Source organism: Engraulis encrasicolus, chromosome 9 (genome assembly GCF_034702125.1).
Source record: "Engraulis encrasicolus isolate BLACKSEA-1 chromosome 9, IST_EnEncr_1.0, whole genome shotgun sequence".
Taxonomy (NCBI): Eukaryota; Metazoa; Chordata; class Actinopteri; order Clupeiformes; family Engraulidae; genus Engraulis; species Engraulis encrasicolus.
Genome location: NC_085865.1, coordinates 55,849,650 through 55,862,149, shown reverse-complemented (window position 1 = coordinate 55,862,149; position 12,500 = coordinate 55,849,650). Strand labels below are relative to the sequence as shown.

The following is a 12,500-nucleotide window of genomic DNA, read 5'->3' as shown; positions in this document are numbered from 1 at the left end:
GCTGAATCTAAAGGTTACATGAGAATAGGAGTTCACAAAAAAATTGTACGCAAACACATACAGTACACTCGCCTCCAAAAGAGTTGTCGCCTATCCATCTGTTTGGAATAACAGCTAATAACCTGACTTTCAATTAATCACTTGGCTTCAGAAGTCACTCATATGAAAGCTACAACTCTCCCGAATGAAAATGTATGTACAAAAATAAATTTCATGCACCAAAGACAGATTGACCCTTTATTGAACACAGACAGGGCAGATTTTCACAAGACAAAAGTTTTGTCGCCTATGGAACATAATGTGAAAATGAGCAGATAAGTCACTTCAAAACACTTCAAATACGCAGATTGGGTGTCATACTTAATCACTGAATCACTCTCACCTCTCCAGAAAATCGACTTTGGCCTTAGGTGTATGTTTAGGGTCATTGTAATCATGGAAAGGAACACAATGCAAATCAATGGAGTTCAATGAGAGATGGTGACATATTCGCTATTCGTAGAGCAATACATGTTTAACTTCATGATTTAATCAATGACAAAAGCCCTCAAACACCTGCGGCATGCATGCAGCTCCTCATAAGAGCTGTATCTGTACCATGTTTCACTTTATGCACCATTTCTCTTTTTTCATATTCTTCATCTCCAACACCATATAGTTCTGATGCTATCAGTTCTACAATGGTTGATCTTGGGATCTTGATTTCAGAGTATGAGTCCCATTAGCCTTCATTTTTGTCAGAATTAGGCCTGACATACTCTTGGCTGGCTTTTTTGAGACAGGACAGTGGGAGAGACTTCTTTGGTGTAAAAGGTGAAGAATTTGGAAAAAATACATGGTGCCTAAAGTCAAACATGGGAGGGATACAGCTCTTATGTGGAGCTGCATGCATGCTGCTGGTGTGTGAGGGCTTTTATCATTGATTACATCATGAAGTTAAAAATGTATTGCTCTACGAATAGCAAATATTTCACCATCTCTCATTGAACTCCATTGATTTTTCATTGTGTTGCTTTCCATGATTACAATGACCCTAAACATACACCTAAGGCCAAAGTTGATTTTCTGGAGAAGTGTGAGTGAACCAGTGATTAAGTATGACACCCGATCTGCGTATTTGAAGTGTTTTGAAGTGACTTATCTGCTCATTTTCACATTATGTTCGATAGGCGACAAAACTTTTGTCTTGTCAAAATCTGCCCTGTCTGTGTTCAATAAAGGGTCAATCTGTCTTTGGTGCATGAAATTTATTTTTGTACATACATTTTCATTCGAGAGGGTTGTAGCTTTCATATGAGTGACTTCTGAAGCCAAGTGATTAATTGAAAGTCAGGTTATTAGCTGTTATTCCAAACAGATGGATAGGCGACAACTCTTTTGGAGGCGAGTGTATAGTGTGGTGTCAATCTCACACCCACAGCTGAAATGGAGCTTATTTTATTAAAATCCATAAAATAACAAGTTATTATCTTACTCTTGGTGTAATCATCGTGCTCAACCATGCTTAACAGATAGGACGACCACATTTTTTAGCCTTTCCATGGCCATATATGCACTTAAAACATTGGTAGAGAGTGGGACTGGATGTTGATGTCCGCAGATAGAACGTTAACACTGACTGTGCCGTGTGAAAGGGAATAACTAAACAGCCCGCCAACCTCTCGAACTCTCGATGCTCCCAGACACATCAAGCGAATGCTAATGTCTGATGTATATCCACCGTTAGAACCAGACACACGTTTGGGTTGCAGTTAATAGCCCACGTGTGTACACTAACTTTGGACACACCATGATTATCAGAAGCTTATTCAGGGTACAACATCTTGACTATGTAATGCAGGGGTGGGGAACCAATGTCTCGATATAATTTTAATTTTACAGTCTATCCCACTCATCTCGAGTGTGTGTTTGTGCCAGTTAAGGATGGACGCCCATTCTTTACAACCCAACTTATTTCTAGAGTGTGTGTGTGTGTGTGTGTGTGTGTGTGTGTGTGTGTGTGTGTGTGTGTGTGTGTGTGTGTGTGTGTGTGTGTGTGTGTGTGTGTGTGTGTGTGTGTGTGTGTCCTTCTCTGCTTATGTCCCTGTGTGTCCTTGTCTGACCTGATTCCCAGTTGTTTTCAGTCCAGCATCCCAGACAGGTCAGGCCACCCAATTATTTTACAGCATTACTTTAAACAAGACTGAAGTCATCCTGTAGTGTGTGTGTGTGTGTGTGTGTGTGTGTGTGTGTGTGTGTGTGTGTGTGTGTGTGTGTGTGTGTGTGTGTGTGTGTGTGTGTGTGTGTGTGTGTGTGTGTGTGTTTGACGGTCCCTGGTGTGTGTGTGTATGTGTTCCCCAATTCAGTTCAGTTAGTGTCCTTATCTTTGTCCCAGACAGGTCATGATTCTTCATTATCTTTTTACATTAATTTTGCCACTGAACGAGACCGGTATAACCCTTTGCCTATGTGTGTGTGTGTGTGCGTGTGCATGCGTGCGTGTATGTGTGTGTGTGATCCACCCTTATCACCTTTAGACTAGAGGGTCTGATATCAAATGCTATCTCAACTCTCCCGTGATGCTGCCTCAATTATAAAAGGATTACATACAACAGCAACAGCACATGAAAACAAATCGTGGGATACTTAAAACTTCAAGAGCCTCATCCCCTCCATCTCCACCCCATCCCCCACCCCAGAGTATGTTCTGGCAAAGAGCCTAGGAAGTAGGCCCTACAGTAACTTGACTCATATGTTAGCTGTTTTTTTAGAACAAAATACAGCTGTGAGATTTTGTTTTGTCCTTTTTTCTCCCTCTCTGTCTACAGTAGGGTTGTACATGAGATTTTAACTATGTGGTTTGGCGGAGAGTCTAGGAAAAGTAAGTTAAGTAAAGTATAGTAATTTAGTGTGCAGTACAGAAATACAATAATTTAGCATGCTATTCAGAAATACATAAGAGATAACGGCTGACAAGTTGGCAAGTTAATGGCAATTCAGAGGTTTAGAACTCTGGCGATGTGTCAACATCAAACCCCTCGAGCTTGAAGGCTGTTATCCCGTTTATCACCCTTTAGGTCAGGGTATCTTTTTAATCTACTGCTGTCTGTAAACTTTTAGGAATCATTTTGTTTTAGGAATCATGCCGACTGCATAGTTACCAAGTTAGATGCTTCTCAATCGGATGCGTCTAACTGGGACGTCCGTGGAATCCTCATTTGGAATGCAGACAGTGTAATAATGTGTTTTTCGGTAGATCATGACCATGATTACTGCATTATATCTTAGATACAGTCAGTATTCCAAACAAAGATTCTATGCATGCTTGAGTGGTTCAATGAAATGAATGGTCACCCCATCAGCCAATCAAAAAAGAGAACTTCGTTCTGAAGGTAGAATAAGTAACATAGCGTGCAGTACAGTAATACAGTAATATAGCATGTTATCTCAGATATTTTTCAGAACAGGAAACAGTAATATTGCAGAATTTTCATGTGAGGCTTTAAAGGGACACTGTGCAGGAAATAGTCAAAAAAGGTACTGCAACTATGCTGCTCATTGAAACTGGGCTGCCTATTGCCAAATTTGATCTTTACATGAAAGTTTACTAAGTAATAAACAAATATTTTCTAGTATGGTCCAAGTACAGTAATTTTTGCAGCAAAAAATGGCTATTTTTGGAAATTCAAAATGGCGGACCATGTATGAAAAGTGTAATTTTTCCAGTCATAATGAATACTTAGAATTTGATGGTGGTGGTAAGTATTCATGAAAAAGGTCACATTAGTGAATGGACAGCATGAATTCTGGAAATAAACAACTAAAAATCTCACACAGTGTCCCTTTAAGTATGTTGTGTGGATATATAATACCCCAGAAGCTTTACTGTACGTATGATGTAGAACTCTTCAGGAAGTGTGCTTTAAAGGTAGGGTTGGAGATCTTTGAAAAACGGTTCCTGTGAGCTATATTTTTGAAAATACACAGCCCGCCTCTCCCTTCAGCCCTCCCCTCAAAGCCACGCCTTCAAAACACATGAACGCGCATGCAGTCTGTCAAGTGTTCGGATTATCCCGGGAACCCACGAGAGCTCACGAGGCGGGGGCGGGCTAGAAGCCACGACAAATTAGCCAAGCTAACTTCCCGCCATGGCACTGTCTCCGGCTACGGTAAGAATGTTCAACATCACAATAAACGCACAGGCCGTCATGGTTGCCATTTCAAGAAATATTGATGACAGTAGATGTATACTAGATTAGTTATTGAACTTGACTTGATACGTGTTACTTAGATATCTCATTCTAACTTCCTAACACTGATGACATATGCTATACCGTCATCCCTAGACAGTAGTTCTAGCCAGTAGCTACAGTAGCCTACTGTGATTTATTTTGACAGATGTGTACCGCAGTATGCATTTTACTATTGTATTTATATATACCCGACACCACAATCCGTAGTGTTTTAGGCTATGACTTCAGATTTCACTTGGGTTGTCGCACGCGCAGACACAGGGAGAGAGGGAGTAAAGAAAAACAACCGAACTGATCAACGCTAATGAAATTGTTTTGGCTGACGATATTTTCATATGCTTTAGACCTTCCACGACCACGAGAGCTCCAGCTCTGACTTTCCTGGCCCATCACAATCATAACCACCTAACAGCCCAGTAGGACCGATGGCCAGAGATGGAGGAGGAGGAAGATAGACGCAGCAGAGGTCGGGGGTATTGATTAGGGAGACTCCAACAGAATTGACGCCCTGCTAACTGTAAGGATGTACATTCATCCCTCAATAACATTATGTCCTGCTCTATTCCTCCAGATGTGTAAGTATTGTAATGGATGTTATCACAACGGATGTATTCTATATCGCAACACGAGTAGGCTACACGAGTACACCTGTTGTGATAACCATTACAATATTTCTACTCCTATGAGTAGTAGTGTGATATTCCATGGTAGGTACACAACACCAGTGGTAGTTCAAGTACATCCATAAAAGCCCATCTACTTCATACATCTGTGTAACCCCTGGCACAACACCAGTTTGTAAGAAATTGACTGAAAACGTTGTATGCATACAATTGGCACATCTTTATTTATATACACAATAATGATTGCTTATGTCCATATTGGTCTTATTGTCAATAGAGTTATTTAGTCCCCATCATCAAATAGAAAATGCACTACATAAAACGTATTTATTGCTTTGCAGGCCTTGATTCAATCATTGAATTTGAAGCAATCCCATCGGTTACTGCAGCGTGCCCTGACCCGTGACCCCAGTTTGATGTTCGACCTGGCACATGACATCTGGTCCTCAGTCACAGCCCAGTAGCACAACCAACCTGGCGCCTCTGCGCAATCTGTAAGGAGATGCCCATGAACATTGAAAGGAAATGCTGTGGTGTTCTCAGTTTTGATAAGACATTGGGCTGATGAGAGAAACGGTCTCTTCAGGCATGCAGCCTACAGACAGTATGGGGCACTTGAACAGGGCTGACGTTGTAATACACAGTACAATACCCAGGATTAGCCAGGGTTACCCTGCTCCACTAGAGCAATATAAAAGGTTTATACAGAGTACGGTATAAAACACACAAACCGGCAGTGTGAAGAGTTTTATTATTTTTCATTATCTGTAGGAGCATTCATCTGTACATCTCACCTTTTTGGTTTGGAACCACGTTTGTCTTGTTACCATTGTTTTTTTCATACATAGAAAATAAATGCAACCTGTCAAATAATCTTCTGATTGTGGTCTTGTGGAATATATAAATTATGTAACCATGCATTTTCAGTCAGAGAATGAGTTAAAAAAAAAGCCACACAGTCAAATTGTGTCCACCAATATTTACTGTCATTGAAATGTATGGACAATTTAAACAATGTATTACACATGACACTAGATACATTACTTTATACTATATTTACAGTTGTCAATACCACACAAAAACTCTGGGAAGGTGGGTAAAAGCAGCAACTGTGAAGGGCCTAGTCTGAGGTTGGAGGCGTCTGTGCTGTAAAAAGATAAACAGAATTAGAAATCACATATCTGACAGTAGCTCCAGTGACATTTTAAATGTAAGTAACCTGGGTTGTTGGGGCAGGGACACCAAAAATAACTCCTTTATCTGGGCTCACCTGGTTGTGAGTGTCTGCGGTCAGCCATCCCTCTTAGGGTAGAAAGTCTTCTGCGCAGGACGGTGCCCTGAAGGTTGACGTTCACAGTATGCAGCCTTCATGTCCTGGAACTTTTATTGTGCAATTTTCCATATCTGTAACAAGCAATGTGTTAGACTATATTAGGGCTTCATTACATCAAATTACACAGCAGGGTTTTACAGGGTGTTGGCTACAGTCCCAGGACCTAAGTGGACTTGTGTGCCTTGCTCAAGTGCACTTCAGCTGTGGATGGAGGTGTAGGTAGGGAGAGGTAAGGATGGGATTTCAACCTGCTTCTCTCTGATCTTAGGACCACCTCTCACCATCAGGTGATGGCTGGCTGCTACCTCAAATTTCATTCATGGCCCTAGTTATGTTCTGTAATCAGCATTGTTTTTTACCTTACACAAATCAATGTAAACGCATTCAGCACCATGGGGGGCTGTGAAGACCTTTGAGAATATTTGCAGAACTACATACTGAATTGAGCCATCCGCCTTTCTCTTGGTTGGTGTGTTGAGATGGTGACTGCAGTCTAGGCTTCTTGGATTGGAGGAGAAAAGCTGTGGCTTTTACTGGCATAAGTATGTGGTTGTGGAAGGACCCTGTCTGCTGTTGACCTGAGGGAAAAAAGAGCACAAATTGCATATTAGCACAGAGTCCATGCTTAGACCATAAATCATCTGGCACAATCTGCATGCAACCAACAGAACCTAGAAAGAGAAAGATTAGCAGCAATACACAAAGGGGACAAGTATACAAAAAACATGCAAAGTGTTCTGATAAGGTGCGTGGAGGTGGTCTGTGTTGATTCCAGCAACCTCAAAGACTGAAAAGTGTCCCAGTGTGTTGAATTGAAAACTTGGCGCGTGCGCGCGCACACATAGCAATATCATAATTTAGTGCAGTGTTTCTCAACAGGGGTGCCGGGGCACCCTGGGGTGCCGTAGGGCCCCCTCAGGGGTGCCGCGGAAACGTGGCTGATAAATAAATTATATAACATAAAACATATTTGTCAAAATTGATAAGTTAATGTTAGTCAGTGGAATCTTTGATCTGCCATTTACGCACAATAAAGTAAATATTGGTCACCCCAGCTGCAACTTTGAACGTAGGTCGTGCGACTAGGTTGTGTGTCTCCAAATGTGTTACATTCTAAGCTTGTGTGGTATCGGATGTGATGCTATATTACGGCTAGTTGGTTTGGGGTGCCTTGAAATTTTCATGAATTGAAAGGGTGCCTCGCCTAAAAAAAAGGTTGAGAAACACTGATTTAGTGTATCAATTACAACTACAGGATCTGTTCGCTTTTGTCAGATAGAACCATTGTTTTTCAAAGGCAGATCATTCCAAAAAGGATAGGCCTATCTGCAACTGGACGAAATTACACCCACAAACATGAGAAAAATAAACTACCAGTGTGCGGTGATTCATTCTTCATTTACTTGGCAGCCTTGATATGTTGTGATACAGGAGCAAGGAACAGCAATGGAAAACACCACACCTTGGAATGGACAAAGCAGAACATAACCAGGGTAAAACAAATAATGTACCGGCATCTCCATGTGATCATTCAGTGTAGCCATCACAATAAAGATCTGCCGTGTAGCCGTCATGGTCATTAGGTGGTATTTATCAAATGCAAAACTACCGTCTTCTCAAAAACGACATCAGCGAGTTAACAACATTACACCCACTATCATGTAGTTCTAAACATTTGAAAACCCAAGGCAATCTATTTTGCAATGCTGGAGCGGCGAACAGGTTGTGCTTGTGCTTGCTACTATTACCAGAGTCATACAACAGAGACGTACCAAAGCAAAACATGCAAACGATATATTTTTGTAAACCACTAGAAAGACATGGGCTTTGCTGGTCAAAGTAATGTGTGCGTAAACATGGTAGGTTACTTACTACGGGGCGAATCCGTATTTAGTAACTGAACGCGGATGGAGAAGGGGTGCTTCCGTCCTCCTCCCAGCTGGTTTGTCTGGCTCGTTCGCACAACTAGTAGCAAAACACACAAGAGTAACCGTCTGAGTTACACATAGCAATTCTGAAAACGTGTTCATGTGCACAGAATAAATGCCACAGGGGGGAAAAACACAAAAAAATAAAGCGATTGAGGTAGCAGCTATGTTAAGCAAGGTAGCAGCTAGATATGTTGGAGCTTGAGCTAATCCTCTGACCCCTCTCAATGGATAACTTACTTGCTTAAAAAAAGACACCACTGTGTCCTAAACCAATTCACAAAATATTATACAGACAAATATATTATCTCACCTCTCGATTACAAATATGGTCACCAAAGCGTATTTGAAGCCGCTGCCGTAGCCGACATCATTCTGTGTCCAAGAGTGTCGGGTCCCATTTCCAATTTTCAGCCCGTGTTGGAGTCTGGTCTTGCGAGTCCGATGACTATAATCCAAGGGAGTATGTTATCCTGACATGGTTAGTCCAGTGTTCCAAAAGCCAAAGTTCTTCCTGTAGCTCTGCAAAAGCCACCAAAGTTTCCAAGTAGCTCAGCCTGCTGCTAACTCTCGTTACCTTGCTACTAGCCGAGTGATGATGAGCCTTGTCGCGTGTGCATGAATGATGGGGGCGGGGTCGGTCAAGTTCACGAGTCGGTGAACGCGCAGGGAGGAGGGGTGAGTGCTGGCGGTTGATGGACGTGTCAGAAACCAATAGAAGTGATGATGAGTATTACTTCTATTGGTTGCCGTTTTCTTCTGACTACGCCCTCTACACTGGACCAAAAGATTTCGTTTTTTTTCCAAACACTCTATTTCAATGGGTGCTATGGCGTCATGAGGAGTTTTTCAGATGATATGGTAAAATATGTGCCAGAAAACATCTCCTATCCCACCTTTAAGGATCACATGGGCCTGAGGGAATACTGTACAACAGCAGAGGCAGTCAGCACATGCAAGCACACACACACGCAAGCACACACGCACGCACGCACACACGCACTCACTTGGTCCTTTGGTCATTACCAACAACTCCACAAAGTTTCATCCAAATCCGATCATAAGTTTTTGAGTTATCCTGCTGACAAACAGACAGACCGACAGACGCGACCGAAAACATAACCTCCTTGGCAGAGGTAAAAAAAACAAAAAAACATGATGTCCTACACAATTGACCATAGTTAATTAACCACCTCGAATCATGGGTGGGACTGTCCATCAAGTCTTAGACTGGTTCAAATCTTACATCACATGAAGGCACTTGTTTGTTACCATTGGGGAACACGTCTCTAATTAATATGATGTGCCCTATGGAGTTGCTCAGGGTAGTTGTCTGGGCCCTCTCCTATTCTCTCTGTACGACATTGACGTTCTTTGCTCTCTCTCTCTCTCTTTCTCTCCATCCTCAGGCCCGGGGTGTGCATGTGTGTCACATCATAAATGAGATCAGTCAGGAGGAGAAGCGCTGCAAGAGCCGAGTCTCTGAGAATGTCACAACAGGTAACACGCACACGCACACGCGCACACGCGCACACACACACACACACACACACACACACACACACACACACACACACACACACACACACACACACACACACACACACACACACACACACACACACACACACACACACACATGCAGCAGGAGATTGATTCTGTTCCATTACAAATGTTGGTGGAGAACTGTTTCTGTTGATGAGTGAGTAACCTTGTGAGATGTACAAAGTATAAATGTCAGACAGGGCAGTTGTACTGGGAGATGGTGTTCTTAGTGTCCTCTGGGGGATGGTGTTGTTAGAGGGAGTGGTATTCCTTCACTCCTGATTCTCCCCGTTTAAACTCTCCCCAGTCTTCTTTTTTCTCCATCTTCTCTGTGATGCAACATTGGGGTGTTGCTGTTTCTGGGGATGTTACAGGCACACACAGTCAATCCATCGTGCACAGTCTCAGTCTGTTGACTCCGTAATTGAAAGGGAAGGAAACTGAGTAGCGACGGTGTCAGAGGACTCCTGACCTTTGCCTTGGAATTTAATAAAGCAGCGAAAGAGGGAAATATATACTTTATCCCCTCAAGCCACACACGCACACGCACACGCACACACACACACACACACACACACACACACACATGGAATGAGTGAGTGTGCGTGTGTGTGTGTGTGTGTGAAATGAAGTGAGTCATTGCTCATTGCTTTGACAGCTGGTTGCTTCGACCAGGTCTGGTAGTGAGGCCATGTGGTAGTCTGGTAGAGAGGCTATAGTCTGGTAGGAGTGGCGTGCCCAGATATTTTGAGGGGCAGGTGCTGAAGAGGTATGTGGAACTTGCTTACTAGGCTATATTATATTGGGGCATTATTGTCACATGCTTTTAATCAAGAAGCATTTTCATATTATTCATGTCAACATGGACCACAGCACATAGTAACAAGAAACTTCTTTCAAAAAGGGCATTTTTTTTGTCCAGTAGGGCAAACGGGCAGGTACTTTAGAATCACCTCGTCTCTATTTGTGCACACCTATGTCTGGTAGTATATTATATCAGTATAAACGAGGCTGGGAATGTGGTAGACAGGCCATACGAGTCCACAGGTTCTTTCCATTATCCTAATTCTCATCCTCAACCTGTGCTTGTGGCCTCGGACTTTGCTGACGCTGCCAGCGTTAGCCTCGCGTACCATCCTACGTACTTCTGCCAAGAGACTTGGCTCCGCACTACGTCTGGTAACTGTTTTCTGTGGAGCGATGTTGAGCGGTAGGATTTGACCGGTGTTCTGACAAACGGTCATACATTGTAATTTTATCCTACGGTAGGATGTTCTGTCAGACATGTCTGTTAAACGGTCTTACATTGTCCAAGATAGACATCAGACATGTGTATTCAACAACTTATCCTGATTTTACCAAAAATGTCCTTCCCGCTTCCTGCAATCGCGTCAGATCAAACAACCTCCAGACCATGAGTGCGAAATGAAATGTTAGTAGGGATGGTCAGGACCAGGCTATGTCAGCGTAGCCGCAACAACTTTTTTGGAAATTTTCCCAACATCCCGATTGCAAATGAGAAAATGACATTGGAATTGCGCTTTTGTGATATATTGAATTAAACCAGAAATAAGCCTGAAATGCCCAGGTGTTTTTTGGTTCCAGACCTGTTCTTAGGTACAGACAGGTAAATTGACTCAATTTAAAGTCCTCCATTGGTTCCCATGGAAGCATGTGACAGCAGCGAAGAGGAGGGAAAAGACAAGTTTAATCTTTCACAAGCAGCACAGGAGGCAGCCAATCAAACCAACAGCACAATGTTCTGTTCAATTTGATTTGCTGACGTGTTGACCATTGAGCTATCAGAGTGGAACACTGAAGGCCACCTGTAGCTTTGCTCTGCTTAATTCTTCTCCATTTCCATTCACTGTTAGCGTGGGAGAACACAGGCAAGCCTGTTGGTGTGGAAGGATGCTGATGATCAAAACATCTGTTATGTGTGTAATGCAGTGGAATATTGTTTAATGTGTAATGGTGTGTAATATTGAAACACCAGTATTGGAATATTGTGTAATGTAGTGGAATGTTGTGTATAGTAATGTGTATTCGTGTATAATGTAGTATATTGTAGGATAATGTAGAATATTGTAGTGTAAGTGTAGCCTGGTATGACCCGACCATAATACTTCTCTTCATTCTTACTCATTGTCTGGAGGTTCTTTGACTTGACACGATTAGAAGGCCAGGAGGATGGCACTCAGTCTTGGTTGAAACGATTGGGCGGCTGTCAGCCAATTATTTGCTTACTGGCCAGCCGCCTGGTAGCTCACTAAACTAAACTAAAAATAAGCTCCAGACCATGAATACGAATGAAGAGAAGTATTATGGGCGAGTCACCAGGTTAGTATAAGTGTGTATAATGTTGAAAAACAGGCAGGTCTGTTTGGGGTGAAGGATGATGTGTGTGTGTGTGTGTGTGTGTGTGTGTGTGTGTGTGTGTGTGTGTGTGTGTGTGTGTGTGTGTGTGTGTGTGTGTGTGTGTGTGTGTGTGTGTGTGTGTGTTTGTGTGTGTGTGTGCGTGTGTGTGAGAGGATGAAAGCATTCACTAAATGTTAGTGTGTGTGCGTGCGTGCGTGTTTGTATGGTATGTACAAAGCGGATTCCAAAAAAGTTGGGACACTTTGTATTTTGTGAATAAAATCCAAATGCTGGCAATTTCAAAACATTCAATATGTTAATAAGGTCGAGCATTATGTGCAGACAACATATCAGTTGTTAAAGTCAAGCAGAAATATTGTTTTGAGGTAATTATGTCATCATTTAAAATTTGACCCATGCAACAAATCCCAAAAAAGTTGGGACAGACATGACAAACAGACAAAACATGTTGTAATAGTGG

The 12,500-nt window shown here is 42.3% G+C and overlaps 1 protein-coding gene and 1 long non-coding RNA gene across 3 annotated transcripts in view; one reads left to right on the top strand and one right to left on the bottom strand.

Moving 5' to 3' along the window:
- LOC134456042 (vasoactive intestinal polypeptide receptor-like) overlaps positions 1 to 12,500 on the top strand; it is a 152,824-nt gene that overhangs the window by 11,939 nt on the left and 128,385 nt on the right. The window contains exon 2 of the mRNA XM_063207468.1: positions 9,526 to 9,616. Within this exon, the coding sequence (XP_063063538.1) occupies positions 9,526 to 9,616 (91 nt within the window). The remainder of the gene's footprint in view (positions 1 to 9,525; positions 9,617 to 12,500) is intronic.
- LOC134455238 (uncharacterized) lies at positions 5,933 to 7,643 on the bottom strand. Of its 2 annotated transcripts, XR_010036084.1 has the most exons (4): positions 7,563 to 7,643; positions 6,627 to 6,766; positions 6,126 to 6,259; positions 5,933 to 6,001 (listed from the first exon to the last, which is right to left on the bottom strand). It is a non-coding gene; the product is annotated as an uncharacterized LOC134455238 (long non-coding RNA). The 2 variants fall into 2 exon arrangements; XR_010036083.1 differs by having other exon boundaries at positions 5,957 to 6,259.